The sequence below is a fragment of the Danio rerio genome, chromosome 18 (genome assembly GCF_049306965.1).
Source record: "Danio rerio strain Tuebingen ecotype United States chromosome 18, GRCz12tu, whole genome shotgun sequence".
In the NCBI taxonomy this organism is placed as follows: domain Eukaryota; kingdom Metazoa; phylum Chordata; class Actinopteri; order Cypriniformes; family Danionidae; genus Danio; species Danio rerio.
The window spans coordinates 23,362,944-23,381,791 of NC_133193.1; the positions used below are offsets into that span (position 1 = coordinate 23,362,944).

An 18,848-nucleotide genomic window follows, 5' to 3' on the forward strand; every position below is an offset into this window, starting at 1 on the left:
AGATTTTGACACTCTGTTGAAATCTTTGAAATAAATCAAACCTGTGTAAAGAATGTGACTTCATTCTCCATATGAAAGGCGTCTTTAAGCTGCCATCACTGAAAAAAAGCCTTTTATATAAAGTATTAAGTACATTTCAGTAGTTTAGGACTTTCTCCTTGTGTTATTTCATTGTTTTTACACACAACTCTTTTTTCAGATTTTTTTTGTTTTGTTTTTTTGTTTGTATTATTTGCATTTTTAGCAAAATCTGTTTCAATTTCACTTAGGGCTGGGCGAAAATTCGATATCGATGATTATTACAAATTATATTTCGATAAAGCGAAAATGACAGTTCAATAATTGCTCGATAATATTTTGAAGCCTGCCCTTCCGGATGCCGCACGCAGCCATACAGTGTTTGTTGCACTTAAAGGAGTAAGAAAAAAATAAGGTAAAAAAAGGTCAGAGTCACAGACATTGTTGACAAGAAACGTCACTAGACTTCAGTAGTCTTGAGCTACTTTTTGCAATCCGACACAAAACAGAGCAACATGCACTGCAAACTGCGCAGATGACTCGTGCCATCAAAAGCAGGCAACACCACAAACCTGTTTCATCATTTAAAACAATGCCACCCTTATGATGATGCAAAGAAATTATAAACAAGTGTTGGTAAACTACCGCAACTACCCAGCAGACTCACATGTCATCATTTTCGAAAGCCGTGCCTTATGAGAAAAACCCCCTGAAAAGACAGATGAAAGATATGACGGACAACACAGTCTCAAACACATCCCAATGAACACTTGATGCTTGCTGTAAACTACAGGCTGCATTATTTAAGGGTATTTGTAACAACATTAATAGGATCTTTTGTTGTCAAGCTTATGTTTCCTTTTTAATATTAAGATATTTAAAGTAAATTGCCAGCCTTTATATATTTAATAAACATAATCACTGCGGAAAAAATCAGATGCTCAAGACATAATCTTTAATATAATGGCATATTAAAAATGCAGCAAAGATATGACAGATGTTTACAACAGCAGTGGATCATTAATTAAATCCTTATTTTCCACAGAGCGAAGCATCATCCACCAGCAGTTGTTTAAGACCGGTACAAACTAAAAATATATACATTTCTTTTGCAACAAATTTCATTTTGTATAAAATGTAACCTAATTTTGATGTATATTTTGTTGGTTAGTTATCTACAGCATAAACAAGAGGAACGAATATCATCTGAGGTGAAGCGCTTTAACACAAGCCCGCTATATGCTTTCGTGCCAAAACAATCCATCAAACTATTTTCACGGTTTCATTTTAACTAATCGATGAAGCACGATTTGAGCAGCATGAGCTGGACAGTCTTTACAGGCTATTCGCAGCAATTATTGTATTGTTAGATTACCTCGGAAGAATAAACTCGGTCTGAAGGATGATAGAGCTTAGAAGCTTGTTGTGTGAATGGAGAGTCTCCCCGCATATCTCGCCATGATGCGCGATTGATAAAATGAGAGTCTGAATAGGCCCATATTCGGGCCAGTCTGTCAGATAAAATTGGTTAAAACACCTGCGAATATAACGGAGATCTGCGCATAACAGATTTTAATGCGTCCCGCAGTATGCAATGTCAAGAGGGTGATTCCATAAGGTAAACTGCAACACTTAATGATGTAATGTGTAGACGCGTCTCTCAGTGCAAACTAAACATTTAACTAACTAAACATTTTATCATTGATAAAGTCTATCGATTAAAGCGCTATCGACAATCAATATATCAATTAATCGTTAGCGTACCTAACTAAAATAGGCTATATTAAAGAATATCTCACCCTAAATTCACCATAGTTCACAATCACTGAAAATTCTGTCACCATTAACTAACATTTTGCTTGCTCAGAACTTGTTTTTTTTTCTGATGTTGAACAATAATATCCAATAGCTTGTAATGTCTTTGGTTGTTGAAAACTTGAACAGTAAATGCTGAATTAAGATTGTTCTTTTGTTTATTATTTTATTTATATTGTCAGACAGCAGAAACATCTCGCAAACTGTGATAAATCAGATGCACAAAGGGATTGGCGTTGATAGTAAAATTGATAGATATAAAGATTTTACATTTATCGTGATAATTATTGACATAGACCGATATGAAAAAAATATCCTGATCATTTTTTTTTTGCCATATAGCCCAGCTCTAATTCCACTTCAACAGCTCCTTTAAAAATATTACCAGGGGAAAAAAAAGCGTGACGTGTTCAATACTTATTTCCCCCACTGCATGTAATGATCTGGGTAAAGTTGGGTTCATGTCACTGTCCTGTGACCTTTCTGACCAATGAAGTGACTTTGTCAATTGCTTGTTAGCTTCTCCACTGTGCCTGAGGCCTTTGAAATGCTTTGGAGCCAACTAGCCAATTCGGCATGTGCGTGCTGACTAAAACTAGTGTGTGTTCATTGACCCCTGTGCTCTCCGCTTAAACCGCTCTTTGTCTCAGAGCGCTTTGGAATATAGTGGAAATGTAGATCAGCGCATGTAGGGTGGACAATGTATTTTCTAGTTTGTTTGATGCAAGTAGCATGAAATTCTTTCTCTGGGTTAGCTGCTATTAAATATATTCAGTTTGGGTTATTCCACAGTTTATGTTGGCAAGTTAATGCTTCTTTTAGGTCTGATGTTCTATGCTTTTTTTTAATATTTTTTGATAATTGCTTATTTAATAAAAAGCTTTATGATTTAGCTTTAGATTTTACTTGCAAGAATAAAATTTTAGTAAACACACTGCAAAAATGATTTTCTTATTTAGACTTTTGGCTTGTTTCTGGTTCAAATATCTAAAAATTCTTAAATCATGAAGCATTTTCTAAAGAAGCAAAACATATTGTCTTGTTTTAAGAAATAATGTCAAAATTAAGTGAGTTTTTCCTTTAAACAAGCTAAATAATTTGCCATTGAGATAAGCAAAAAATAGCATGTCAAAAAGGAAACACAAGATTATTTTGCTTGTTTTAAGGAAAAAGTCAATTATTTTGGGATATTATTTCTTAAAACAAGGCAATATTTCTTTCTTGTCTAGAAAATGCTTCTTGACTTAAGGATTTTTAGATATTTAGACTTGAAACAAGACAATCCGTCCAAGAAAGAAAATAATTTTTGCAGTGCATAAATAAAACAAAATAATTATTTTTTTAAAGTCACTAAAATAAAATAAAATAGAGCATTTGTTATATTTTGTAAGCTATGGACGGCATTTCTTCCTAAATTAAAAGTTTCGAATACAGTTACAAAGATGATATTTTTAGTCAATGCGAAAACTTAACCTCGAAGAGATAAGAAATATAAATTTGGTGCAATAACCCTGATATTTAGTCCCAACTAATGAAAACATTTGTTATTCCGATTACGTGTTTATTGAGAAGGCTGTATAATGCATAAATAAATAATATTAAATATGTTACATTCTACCAGAAAAGTACACTATCTGTCCCTGAAAAAAAAACATAAATACAGTGAATAAAAAGTATTTAAAATACTAAAATGGACTGTGGTTAATTTCCGTGAGTTGTTCTGTAAAGGAGTATGTCATTTATTTGGTTCATTTTTTTAAAATTAAAAACACTTTACAAATGTCCAAACCCTGTCATTGTCGTTGTCCTAATTCTGCTATAATTGTTTTATGCTAAAAAAAAATAAAAAACTTGGGAAATAGCAAGTTTAACTTGTTATCATTCACGTCAGTTGATTTAAAAACATAAAATTATGAATAAATTCTATAAAATAAATACTATTTTTCAATTGTCCCCATGTTTCTGTCAGTCCTGACTCCGAGGATGACATCATTTGATGGAGGAGAAGCTGACAGTGATCAAAGATGTATTCTATTATTGAATTGTATGCTTGTTTTTGTATGACACTTTTTTTTTTTTTTTTTGAGAAGGTCAGGCCCTGTCACATGTTTTATAAGTGAAAATGTATGTTTCTGGTAGAATGTCCCATATATCAAACTTGAATCTATAATAAATGTATTCCACAGGAACACTTTTAATGAAATTTTAGATTGTGATTAAATGTGTTGTGTTAAAAACAATATTCTATATAGCTGTTTATTAAAAAAATAGAATTGAGGTTAACTTCTTAAGACATTTGCTTTATTGCTTAAACAATCCCTCATATAATTCATCGTGTGAAAATAAATAGTGCATTGTCACTGTGTATGTTTGCCTATTTTGGTATGTGTGCAGTTGGAGTGTAATGGTTTTATGCGCCCCGCTGACCTCTGTGTCTCTTATCCCACACTGGAGCTCTGCCCATTTCATTAGCATGAAGAGAACACTGAGCTCTGCTTTAGCAGTAATATCCCTGCCCGCACTGCTCTGCAGATTAATCTAATACCGCACAACAAGCCCCCATCAGCCACCGATTTACTCGCTTTCATTTTTCCATTTGTTTTTTTTTTTTTTCGCGTCTGTCCAGTCTGTCATTCACAGAATGCACTTGTTTACTCCATTTCAAATAGTGACTATAAATATAATTGCTTGCGTAATACCATTTTTATCCTGCATTAATCATGATGGTCTGCCAGTTCTAACATACTACTTTTTGAGTCAGATTGGACGAGCCAGAGATGCAGACGGACGACTCCTTTTGGTGGTTTGAGGCAATGCAAGGCTTACTCGATTGTTCAAATGGTCTTGTAAAATGTGCTCAGGCTTGTCCAGCTGAGCTTTAGGGTGAATGTAACCTTTAAAGGACTATAAAAAAATGTACCTGACAAATGCAGTACTAGTTTCAAAACAGTCAGAAGGACAAATTCTGACCAATAAGACTGTCAACAGGAGAAAAACTGAGACACAATGTCATATATAGACTTTGTTTCTTCATGCATGAGTGTAAAAGGTTTTAAATTATACTCCATTTTTAGCATGCACAAATACAAATGCTCGATATATGCACCTTAATTGTCTAGTGGTTTTACTCTCCAAATTTCAGTGATAATGTCCTTGTTGTCTGAAAGTGCAAATTGTTCTCTGATGTCTGCGTAGAAGGTATGTGGCTTAGAGAAGTACCAAAAAAAAAACTTAGAAATAATTACATACACCCATTTTGAACCTTATGATATACCCCTAAAATAAAAAGCTCTGTTTTGACCTTATTTGGAAGGGTTGTGAATAATAATGAGCTCTGCTTTTATGCTTTCAGAGATGTCTAAATGGCTCTAGATCCCACAGTAGGCTTGCAGGCTTGTCACATTTAGGGTGAATGTAACCTTTAAAGCACTATATGAAAAACTCTAACTGTACCTGACATAAATGCAATACTAGTTTCAAAACAGCCAGAAGGACAAATTCTGACCAATAAGACTGTCATCAGGTGGACAACTGAGACACAATGTCATATGTAGACTTTGTTTCTTCATGCAGTGGAGTGTATAAGATTTTAAATTATACAAAAGTTTTGCACAAATACAGGCATTCGATACATGTATCATAAATGTCTAGTGGTTTTTCTCTCCAAATTTCAGTGACAATGTCCTTGTTGTCTATAAGTGCAAATTGTTCTATGATGTCTACATAAGAGGTATGTGTCTTTTATAAGTACAAAAAAAATCTTTAGAAATGATTTCATAAGCCCATTTAGAACCCTATGATATACCCCTAACATGGAAAGCTCTGTTTTGACCTTATTTGGAAGGGTTGTGAATATTAATGAGCTATTCTTTCATGCTCTCAGAGATCTAGCTCAGAGATCAGAGAGGCTCTAGCTCCCACAGCTCATGATTCTATGATAAATGGACTCATGTTTCACTGTAAAGTACACATGTGCAAAATAATCATACTTCAGTTGTTAAAAAAAAACTGAAGTGGAAAAGATGTTTTCATGAAAGATGAAAAGATTTAATGTTAAGAGTGAGTTTTTTTGACCTGAGTTATGTGTTGAGGGTGAAATACAAGCTAAATTATAATTCGACAAAAGAGCCAAAAGAAATGTCTGTGTTCTGTGGGTTTAACGTGTATGAAAACAATGGCAAAATTAATACCAACATCTGTGTCAACATGTTTTCATGAGTTTTAATTGGGTCTATTGCTGTCCTTTCACCCTAGTAAAATCACAGTAAGGACTCATTCACACTTAATGTGTCTTTGCTTCTAAAACACTTGATGTGGTGCTCAGGAATAGGTTTTAAAAAAAACGCAGTGCAAGGTCCCCGTGTTGCGATATTATAAACTTTATGTAATAACGACAATAAAGGATCCATTAGAAACAATAGGAAAACAATATGTTATGATAAGCACACGAAGATACATCATATAGCTCAGGGTATTCTGGACAAAGCAACAAAGAGCGCCTCATCTGCCATGATATAACAGTAAATAAAACAGTTGTCATGCCAACTTTGTACTATAACCAGAAGCTTGCAACTGTTACTCCACCTCCAAGCTCTTCTAATTGGTCCACTAATGTTCGTCCTGACAGTGATGAGCTGTGCTGTGTGTGAAAGTTGAAGATCTTGGTAACACTTTACAATTAGGTCCATTAGTTAATGCATTTACTAACATGAACTAATCATGAACAACACATGTACAGCATTTATTAATCATATTTGAACGTTTACTAATGCATCATTAAAATCCAAGTCCATGCTTGTTAACATTAGTTAATGCACCATGAGTTAAATTGAACTAACAATGAACAACTGTATTTTCATAATTTTCATTAACGTTAACTAACGAACGAATACAGCAGTAAATGTATTGTTCATTGTTTGTTTATGTTAGTAAATGTATTAATTAACATTACTTAATGAACCTTATTGTAAAGTGTGACCAAAATCTTTTAACTTGACACGGTGTCTAAAGAATGCAGCGCTTCAAAACAACAAGTGTAACGACCAAACACATCCGTCCAGCACAATTTTAAATTGAAAAAGCAGCGTGTTGGGAAAGTTCAAATGCTGTGTGAATGGCCCTAAGAGTTGAGTGATTTGATACAATGCATAACTTCTGTTAAACACTCTGTTAAACTGTGTACATTTGTCTGTTAGCTTATTACAAATATATATGGAAAGTTTCACAATATATACATTAAACTGACAAAAGTTTAATAGTTAAACAGACATTATGAATCTTCAAGGAGGTGTTTAATAAACATTTAGTCTGTTTTCTTGAATTTTGCATTCTGACAAGCTGTAAGCAGATGAGATTCTGCTGCATTGACTTATTCCAGATCTAATGCCTCTTTTCAAAATAAGAGTCCTGCACACATAGGAAATATAATAAGCTGGGGTAAACTTAAAAAACAAGTGTAGGAAAATGATAATTGTTGTAATCTCACTAGAGATCATTTTGTCCAATAAACTTTGCCTGTGACTTGCATATTAATAATCTCTTGAGTAACTTCCGAGTTGGGAGCTTCTTGAGGTTTCCTGTCACATGCAGTCATCATCAGCATGTGTGTCTGGAGTGTTGTTGGCTTCAGTAGTTTGTTGTAGGCATGGGACGATAATGGTTTTCAAGGTAAAAACCTCCAAAAATTTTTGCTATACCTTTACTAAGGTATGTGTGAGATTTTTTGTTTCTTTTTTTTAGGACAACAATATCCCCAGCAAAAAAGGTATCCAAAGTTGCCATTTTAGATAGTAAAGAAATCTGTGTTTTTGAAACTAATGAAGAAGGCAGAAGGCAGTGATTCATTTGAATTATTAAACTTGACATGTTTCTGTTCCAAAATATTATATTCATATCTCAAAATGATTTATATTGCATTCAAAGGGGAAAAAGTTTTTGTTTTTTACCCAGACATTTAAAAAGAAACTGTGACTGTTATCATTGCGTCAGAATCTTGTACCGGCCCATGCCTAGTTTGTTGTTGTCTCATCTCCTCGATTTCGGTGTTGACAACTTGTGGACAATATAAGTAGACCAAAAACAATCCAAAAGCACCAAGACTGATCTGCTGCTCAACCAGTGAAGGTCCACTATATCCTTTACAGCATTATATCAATGTTGCTCATAATTTATGTAAGAAGCAGCATTTCATGATGCTGTACACCAGATGGCATATCAAACGCTGCAGGCTTAAGATTGGCTTCCACTCATCCTCTGACAGAGGCAAAAACAAGACTCCTTATTAGCAGGCGAAATCTGTGTCCTCCTTACACTGAAGAATAGTGCAACACCATTATTGACAGATTTCATGCATCCAGCTTCCAATAAAAGCAATAAACACTGTCATTGTCATCACCTTTTAGGATGTCAATAACACAATAACAGTCACTGCTAGAGGTCGCTTGTTCACAACAATAACAAAGATGTCTCTGATGTAGGCAGAAGGTAGAAAGTAAAAGCAAGGTGTTGTTATTAATAAATAAAAAGAATCGGTCAAAATCAACAAAACAGCAATACCTCTCATGTGTAATGTCTAATACAGATATGCCCAAACTAGGGCCCGCGGGCCAAAGTTGGCCCTTTTTTATTCTTTGATTTGGCCTGCCAGTGGCCAAATTATTGGAAAGGGTTGGGGAATGCCTTTAACAAAGATGCTGATTTCTCTTTTAATGCAACCTTTGCTTTGTTTGTTTTATTATTGAACTACAAAAACAAGAAAAAAAAACTAATTAAAATTTAAGATTTCAATTAAATGTTGTAAAGTAAGTTCATTTAAAATAATATTCATTTTAAAAAATAATTAAATGCAGTAGTAAATTTTGTTAAATTAAATTTGACTTTTTATTTATAGAAATTAGGAAATAAATTAGGAAACTACCCATGTCAACTTCCTACAGTTTGCTATATTTACTTTCGGCCCACAGTTCTCAATCAAGCTTGGATTTTGGCCCTTCATTTGAATAAGTTTGGCCATACTTGGTCTAATAATACATAATAACACATAAGCATTTTCTCTGTCTTTTAAATGGTTGTGATAATTGTTATTTGAATTACCCATATATTTCTGATTACAAATATTTTGAGTATTATGATTTTTTTCCTGCAAAGGAAACCCACAGCAACTGATGCGTTAAGTTGGGTTTATGGTATTAAAAACAGCATATGAGATATGATGCCATTGTCAGAATTTTAACAGTATCATTTGGGGCAATGTAACTACACGCATGAACAAAATATATAACATTGATGTAGTAGACAAGTCATTCATTCATTCATTTTTTTTTCGGCTTAGTCTCTTTATTAATCCGGGGTGCCACAGTGGAATGAACCGCCAACTTATCCCGCATATGTTCTACGCACCGGATGCCCTTCCAGCCGCAACCCATCACTGGAAAACCCATACACACTCATACACTATGGACAATTTGGCTTATCCAATTCACCTTTACTAATTGTCTTTGGACTTGTGGGCGAAACCAGAGCACCTGGAGGAAACCCGCGTGGAAAACATGCAAACTCTACACAGAAATGCACCTAGAACATGTTGGAACAATTTCTGAAAGAATATTTTTGACAATTTGCTTTTTAAAAAGTGCAGCCTATGAGTTTTCTTAAATTGTAGTACGCTGTATTTGACGCAGATAAACATTGAGTGAATTTGCTTTGTTGTTGATTACCAGACTGCATCTGGAACTCTATTTCCTAAGTCATCTTCCCACTGTTTCTTTAAAAAATCTAAATATGTACCATTGTTGTAGTGGTTTTTAGGCCGTATTCACACTATGTACAGTTGCCTCGAACCGGGCCAAAGCACGCTTGTCCCCCCTCCCGTCTCCCCCGACGGCCCACACTCACACCAAAATCGGGCCTGGGCATGCTCATCGATGCTGCGCTGTTCAGTGAGAAGCGCTCTCACTCAGGACAGTGGAGATTTCTCTAGTTATATCGTTTTAGTCGTTTGATATGCAGCGACATGCAGTCAAATATTTCGCCAAACAGTCCTTAGGGATGTGGTAACACGCAGTCAGATATTTCGCCGAACAGATCCGCCACTTTTTGCGCTCATAAACAATCATAAAGCCCTCGTGCTGCAGGAATGAGGAGGTCTGCTGAAGGCGCGCAGCTGTGGTGCAGTGAGGAGTTTGCGTCTTTAATAAACTACGGCAGTTTGCGTTCATTGAACAGTAAGAATGATTAATAAATCCATATGAAACAGTCCCTTAAAGTTACGTCTCGCTTTCAGTTTCGGGCTTTGGCGCGTTTTGCACTCACACTACAAACGTACAGCCCAAGTGAACCGCGCTCAGGCCCACCTTTTCCAACCGGTCCAGGGCCGGCCAAGTGAACCGTGCCTGAGCCCGATTCAGCGCACTCACACTTCTTAAACGATCCGGGAAATGGGCCTGGGCACGGTTCGGATAGCATAGTGTGAGTAGGCCCTTAGATATGTGAATTAGGATTCTGCAGGTTTCCGCTAAACATCAGTATAGTTTTTTAAATCAGTTTTAATTGTGGCATTTCTCTCTTCTCAGGTTGGGACAAGCACTCCTATGGTTACCATGGTGACGACGGACACTCCTTTTGCTCCTCAGGGACTGGCCAACCATATGGCCCAACCTTCACTACGGGCGACGTTATTGGCTGCTGCGTGAACCTCATCAACAACACATGCTTTTACACCAAGAACGGACATAGTTTAGGTATTAATACTTGATTCAAGATTATTTAGGCATCTTATGAATGCGTAAATCATTAGAAATTTATTTCAGTAGCTCAGATTATAGTTTTTGAAAAATGTAGTCCATTAAGCTACGATACTGAACAGTTCTATTTTGTTTTATGTTTTTTTTCAGGTGTGGCTTTTACAGATCTGCCAGTAAGTACAATATACACAATTTTTGAAAACATATGTATATATTTTAGATGGCATGTTTTTGGATGTTGCTTTGTGTTTTTATTTTCCACACCAAGACCTCTGTCACAAATACAGTTGAAGTCAGAATTATTAGCCCCCATTTAAATTTTTTTTCTTTTTTAAATATTTCCCAAATGATGTTTAACAGAGCAAGGATTTTTTCACAGTGTTTTTGATAAAATTTTATCTTCTGGAAAAAGAAAGTCTTATTTGTTTTATTTGTTTGTTTTTTTTTCGGCTAGAATAATAGCAGTTTTTAATTTAAGTCTTGTTAAGGTCAAAATTATTAGCCCCTTTGAGCTGTACCATCGTTATACAATGACTTACCTAATTACCCTATCTTGCCTAGTTAGCCTAATAAACCTAGTTAAGTCTTTAAATGTCACTTTAGGCTGTATAGAAGTATCTTGAAAAATATCTAGTCAAATATTATTTACTGTCATTATGGCAAAGATAAATTAAATTAGTTATTCGAAACAAGTTAATAAAACTATTATGTAAAGAAATCAGTCAAATGTGTTGAAAAAATAAAACAGAAACAGAAATTGGGGGAAAAAATAAACAGGGGGACTAATAATTCTAAACTCAACTGTATATCTCTGTGCTAGCTTGTATTTCTCTGCCCAACTTCCAATCTTCGTGTCACAGCACTTCTCTTGTTACTTTCCCCCTAGCATAAATTGCTAGTAATGTAGCAGTCCTCATTTGTAAGTCACTCTGCCTCTGCTAAATGTATACCTATAACAGTAGATTGACAGCATGGTGAGTGCTAGTCATGAGATATGCATAGAGATTTAGCTGAGGCCTTGCACTTAAAAGGAATACTTTGTTCACATTTGAAAATCTGTCTTAATCTATACATCTTTCACTTTTTCACAAACCTGCTTAAGTTTCTTTCTTCTGTTCACCACAAAGTAAGACATTTTGAAGAAAGCTGGAATCTGGTAACCATATTATTTACTTTTCCTAATATGGATATCAATGGCTACCCGTCGTCAATATTTAATAAATATCTTTGCTTGTTCTCAACAGAAGATAGAAAATCACCAATTTTGCCGCTTTTTAACACTATATAAGAAGTTTTTTCTTACCGAAAACGAAAATGGCTACTAAAGGTATTATGTTACTGTATTATATCCACAATGTAATGTCTAGAGGCATGAAATTGTTATTTATAGTCTTTATCTATGATGCTGAGCTGATCCAGGACACAACACTCAGGGTTTAAAGGGATGTAGTGTATTTAATTCCTTTTTAAGCATCTATAAATGATCTTCTGTCCATTGTGGCAAAATGATTACTTTTATTTTAGTAGGAGAAGACTTAGCAGAGAACTCTTAAACTTAAGTGGTGCAAACATAATAGGTCAACAATACACCATATTAAATACCCCTGGTTTTATAGAAGGATTTTTTAAAGGCACAATATGTGATTTGTCCCATTAGAGGATGCACATTTACAACAAATGCGTAGTTTGATGAGGCTGTGACTGAGTGTGAAATCATGGGAGTTGTAGTCTTCACTACATCCTACGGGACTCCTGCAGAAATCTTCATTGAGCTAAAATATTTAAAACTTATTATCATTGTATTATGAAGACGAGTAATGCTAAATGCTATTGAAGTTAAATGAGAGTGCTGAAGCAGTTATTGTCAGAGATAAGCCAACAGAATCTCACGACAATTCGTAACTTTTTGATTTAGTGGCTAATTCGTGTGATCTAATTCGTACAATTTAGTATGATTTGCTCTTCCCTCAATGACGGTTGGGTTTAGGGGTGGTGTTAGGTGCCACGCCTCCTTTTTAAAATCGTACAATTTCGTACGACTGAACTCGTACGAATTCGTATGAATTAGCCACTAATTAGCAAAACGTAAAATACTTGCGTTTTTTTCATAAGATCAGGCTGGATGAGCAGTGGTGGAAGGAGTACTGAAAAAATCATACTCAAGTAAAAGTACCATTACTTGGCCAAAAATGTTGTGCAAGTAGAGTAAAAGTATCTGTTTTAAATATTACTCAAAGTATGACTAAAAAAGTAGACCTTTCACAAAAAGTCTCAAAAAGTTGTTGCATATAATTTGTGGATGTGTGTAAACTTAACATTCTGTTGTGCATTAGTAATTGTCTAAGGGCATTTGTTGATTTCAGTCCTCATACAGTAAACATCCATCTTGTCATCAGGGACATGCAGTCTATAACATCTCTAGATCATTGTGTGTAAAGATTTTAAACATCTTCTTGCACACTTTTAATGCTTCCAAATGGTTTGTTACATTTATGAAGTGCTAATGTCTTGCGATTGTTTTGCAATTTACTTTCAAGGGCTGGGCCGTATATCGAGTTTTGGGATATATCGATATGGTTCCCCAACGCGATTCAGTATTATCCAATATCGTTCATACCGATGAGGTTTGAGGCCACACATCCGCGTTCTGCGTGAAACAGACCGTTCCAAGGTAGCATGCGAGCTCCACTTGCACAAATGTGCGCATGCACAAGTGAACGATTCACTACATGAGTCATACAAAAGATTTGTTCAAAATGAACAAATCGTTTAAGAATGACCCGTCACTGGCACGACATTGAGGAACATGCAGTGCTGGTGTCACACAGCATCTGCAGCTGTCACAGCGGGTTATCAGAATCCTTTTATTGATCATTTCTTCCGCAATTAACAACAAGAACGAACATAGAAGCCTTGTCAAATTGACAAGCAGCACCAGAATGTGTTCAAAAGAATTAAAAACGGCAAAATGTGATGAATTTATACTGCATTTCGAAAGTAAAAACCACCACATATTCACTGATTATAAGTTCAGTATTTATTACATAATGGAATCTTCTTTACATTTACATTATAACACTTTTAGCTCTGCCTTCTGCTCTGTTATAATGACTGTTTGCATTTATATGCTTAACCAGCATTTCATCACAGCACTCTGGAACAATTTCGTTACTTCTCATACCTATTGTCTATTCAATTTCATCTCCTTATTTAATATTTAGTAAAACAAGTTAAGTCAAAACAAATGAAAAAGTGTAGGATTTTTTACATGGAGTGAAAGACTTGTTTTTAGATATCTTGGATATGTGCACTGTTTAATAATTGTGCACAATACATACATGTAAATGTGTAACTAAAAAAACATACAGCTGATTTAGTTGTTGTTTATAAATCACACAACTGTGCTATACAGGATTATTTACAACAACACTGTAATTGTGACGTGAAATACTGTTTGTTTCATATTTACATTTAATGTGGTTATTTTCTATCCTAAAATACTTTTTGTTGTGTTACTATTTAAGTGTGTTCCATGCTTTCTATGGTTCTATTTACTTTGTTATTTGCACAACAGCACAGTAGTGCTGTGTAAAGTGTTAAGCAGGAAAAAAAAACTGTACTGTATTTTATTCATCAAAGATTTCTGTTTATTTGTCAGCTGTTTAGGAGGGAAACCTCTGTGTTTGAATTATATTTTGCTCAAAAAATGTTTAATAAAGTTTTATTAAAGGCTTTAAGTCTCAAGTAACCATTCCTCCTAAAAATACCAGGATATGATTTTTTTGCCCATTACTAGCCCCTTTAAGCAGTTTTTTTTCCAATTGTCTACAGAACAAACCATTGTTATACAATAACTTGCCCAATTAACCAAACCTGCCTAGTTAACCTAATTAACCTAGTTAAGCCTTTAAATGTCACTTTAAGAAACATATCTAATCAAATACTTTAAGAAAAATATCTAATCAAATATTATTTACTGTCATCATGGCAAAGATAAAATTAATCAGTTTTATATATTCAGATATATATTCTGTGTTTTTTCTGAATTTTATCATATTTTTATCATATAACGTCATTCCTCTTAAAAATACAGAGATTTGATTTTTTGCCCATATCGCCCAGCCCTACTTTCTATGTGCGTTTGATGGGACATGAATCACAGGGCTGATTATTCTACTTTAGCCAATCCCCGGAGACAAGAAAAACAATAGTGACTGCAGGTTGAAGGAAAATAGTGGAGTAAAAGTACCAATACCGCACTAAAAATGTACTCAATGTAAAGTAAAAGTATACTTTCTTAAAAACTACTTAGTAAATTACCATTCCTGTGAAAAACTACTCAATTTGAGTGTTTGTAGTTTCTTACTTTACACCACTGGAGACGTGTGATGTGGCATGAAAAATTGGAGCTTTAATCATGCAACAGTCGACATCTTTCAGTTTTTTGGGTTGTGATCACGTGGAAGAAGCAGTGCTGTTTTATCATACTAAACATATTTTATGGTTCTTTTATGATGCTTCTTTGTGCATTTTAATAAAACACACAACCTATCCAAACATCTTTGGTGTTTCCATGTCTTATAAAAATCAAAACATGAAATTGATTGTGGATAATATCATTAGCATGGCGACACAATGTTATCTCTAGTTAAAATGGTTCATTTCTCTGTATTTGAACATTTTTCAGAATATTTGGGATAATCTGAGTACACAAGTCAGCAAAATATATAACACGCCTTCTGGATATTTTGATTATAAAATCTTAAATGCTATGCGTTTTAACAACAAACTCAATTTTAGTCAAATTCAATGATTGGGAGACTTTAATATTTTTTAATAAACTTAAATACTTTCGAAAAGCAGTTACGGGTAAATTAACCTTGTGGCATTTCTAGTGTTAAAGATATAGTCCACTCAAAGATGAAAATTCTGTCATCATTTTAGTTGTTTCAAACATTTATGAGTTTCTATCTTCTGTTAAACACAAAAGAATATAGTCTGAAGAAAGCTGGAAACCTATAACCATTGACTTCTATAGAATTAGTTTTCCTACTATAGAAGTCGTTGTTTTCAGCTTTTCTCAAATATCTTCTTTTGTGTTCAATAAACTCATAAATTTTTTGGAGCCACTTAAGGATGAGTAAATAAAGTAAATTTGACAGTCATTACATCCTTTATAAATGCACATGTTTATATTGAGTTTTTGGACAATTTTTTCTTAATCCATCAATTGAAAGGATGTTTGGTGACGATAACAGTTTTTAGGATGATAATTCATCGTGCCATAGGGCAAAATCTGTGAAAACGTTCCTACCAAAAAGACATTTAACGTCAATGGAATGGCCTGCAACTAGTCCAGACCTCAATCCAATTGAAAATCTGTGGTGAAAATTAAAGAACGTAGTCCGAGACAAGGCTCCAACCTGCAAAGCTCATCTGGCAACTGCAATAAGACAAAGTTGGAGACAGATTGATGAAAAATACTTTTAATCCATGTCTTAGATATTTCAAACTGTTCAAATTCAAAGCCAGAGGTGGTGCAACAAAGTACCAGTAGTGTTTTTATTTGGTGATTCCATATCATTTTCCTCAAATTTGTGTGTTTCTTTATTTTGTCCTCCGTTTATCTGTACAAACAGTTGTAACTGACTACAGTGTTCTTTTTTTCTTTGAAATGTTTCAGACAGCCAGAAGGTTGGATCACTGAATGAAAATAGTTTTGTTTTTCTACACAATGAAACATTTGAATGAACATCTTCCATGAGTGGTGATTCCATACTTTTGCCAGGAGTTGTATCCCTTTAAGGTGTGACTGAGAAATACCCGTGGAGACCTTCTAAAGCGCTTTCTCTTTTTGTCTTTCTCTTCTTCTGTGTCTTATTTCAGCCTAACCTGTACCCCACAGTAGGCCTGCAGACTCCAGGGGAGATTGTAGATGCTAATTTTGGCCAGCAGCCTTTTGTGTTCGACATTGAGGACTACATGAGCGAATGGAGGGCCAAGATCCACAGCATGATCGCCCGCTTCCCCATTGGAGAAAGGCTGGGAGACTGGCAGGCGGTTCTGCAGAAGTGAGCAGCCAGTCAACCAATGATCAAAATATTGATGACGGGAAACATTGGCGCTTTGTAATGCATGCTAATTATTCTGCTGCTGCTGGTGAACCCTGTTGTGTGGATAATCTTTGATGCATAATGATTCTATTCAGCATATTGACGTTTCTATGTTTATATCTGCAGTATGGTGTCCAGCTACCTGGTGCATCATGGCTATTGTGCCACAGCAATGGCGTTTGCCAGAGCCACAGAGACCATGATCCAAGAGGACCAAACCTCAATAAAAAACAGACAGAGTGAGTGCTTATGAACTAGTTTAGTTTTGAGTCTAATTTAAATTTGAATATATGTGATTTGAATATATGAATTTGTGTATTCGCATGCTAATACCTTAAGCAGAGGTTTCTGGTTTTTGTAGAAAAATATAACTTTTAAGAATAAGTTACAATTTTGCTGATTGAGCTAAGGAAAATGGGGAATGAATAATTTATACATTTCTCATTTAAAATAAACCGCAAAGCGCCTTTAATTTAAGATGTAATGAAAATAATGAATATTTTATGATCACTGTAGTGTTTTAGAATTGTTTCAATTATAACCGGTTTTCTAGCACTGGCCACAGTTTCATAAATCATGTTGAAAGCGGTTTTGTTTATTTCAAAGACAGAAAACATTATTCTGTTTTGACCCATACTATAAAATGTATCATTTGTTTTAGAGCAAAACTCAATGACATTCCTTCATTTTAATTTCATAATTAACAGAAGAATTTCTCTAACATGTTGTTCAGCAAAACAAGTGTTGATTAATAAAAATAAATTCTTCTCGGGTATTATTAAGAATAAGAATCATTTGATAACCAATTGAAAGACTCTTTTTAAGGAGCACAGTCCAACCACAAAATGCTAATTCATTATTTTTAATAATTAATATTTTTGACGTTATTAAAATGTCTTCAGGACTCTAGGGTCTCTGTTTTAATGATCTAGGGGCAAAGTCTAAAGCACATGGCACAAAAGCATTAGGGGCGTGTCTTTATTTTTTTTTACTTTTACTCTTTACTCCTTTAATTTTGTGGAGTAAGGAAACTGTTGTACATTCTCAACTGAAGACATACATGAGTCTACTTATTTAATTTTGTTTAAGTGCAAAGATTTGTTTCAAAACTATTTCTAAATTCAGTTCTAATTTCCAGCAAAGGAATTCTTGAACAACAATAGCGAAGTGTTTATATCCAAACATACATCCTATTCGTATGCCCCATATGGTGATGCAGATGTCTCCAAAACCCAACAGGTGGACAAATCCTAACTTATTTTTGTTAAAAAAAATATAAATATGCATATAATAAATGATACTGCTAATAATAATAATGACATTATACAAATTCAAATTGTCATGAATAAACAGAAAAATCCTCCCCAGAGATAAGGCATGGAGGGAGTGGTTTTCATATTTATGTAGAAAAAGAAACATTTTTGTAACATTTTAATCCTTTAATTTTTTTCATATGTAAAGATATTTGTGTATTGCTGTACATCCATAGACGCATAACTAACACACTTTGCGCTGGACTTTAGACCAGCTTTTAGTTTAATCAATGGTGCAATCTATTTCAGTTCTTCAAAATAGCAACATGCCAGCAATGCGCCTTAACACACCTCCTTTCTAGACCAGCACGCCCATTAGTCAACAAAGTGGTGCAAATGATTTGCTATTTAAACTTCTTAAAATATTACCGATGTACTGGTCTGAAAATAGCACACAAACACTTCTGCGCCTTATTGTGCTGGGTGTAGGTTTTAACCAATTTGTCAGGATGACATTTTAATAATTCAAAAATAATCAAATTTAGCATAATCATGTATTCCTATTCATATTTTGATATGTGCAGATTAGACTAAGTATATAGTTTGGATTTTACATAAATATCTGTCACTTTGAATGATGCTGGAACATTATTATTTTTTTTATATTTTGGTATTATATTTTTCACTAAAATTAATCAAAACATTAAAGCAGACACTTTGATTGCATTCAATCTGCTTTCTAAGATTATAAACTCACTTTTGTCAATTTAATTTGATGTAGACACCAAAATAGGACGCCTTGTCTTTGACCCCAGTATAAGCCATCAAATATTAAGTATACATTTACACAGATAGAAAAGCAGAATCTATAGAAGTACAATGATGTTGTTAAATTATCAAATTAAATT

The 18,848-nt window shown here is 34.4% G+C and overlaps 1 protein-coding gene across 3 annotated transcripts in view; it reads left to right on the forward strand.

The window, feature by feature from the left end:
• Positions 1-18,848, forward strand: part of ranbp10 (RAN binding protein 10) — a 71,564-nt gene that overhangs the window by 22,046 nt on the left and 30,670 nt on the right. For all 3 annotated transcript variants that reach the window (XM_073929587.1, XM_005159142.5, NM_001045050.2), the window contains exons 4-7: positions 10,404-10,571; positions 10,725-10,747; positions 16,461-16,645; positions 16,814-16,926. In XM_073929587.1, the coding sequence (XP_073785688.1) occupies positions 10,404-10,571; positions 10,725-10,747; positions 16,461-16,645; positions 16,814-16,926 (489 nt within the window). The remainder of the gene's footprint in view (positions 1-10,403; positions 10,572-10,724; positions 10,748-16,460; positions 16,646-16,813; positions 16,927-18,848) is intronic.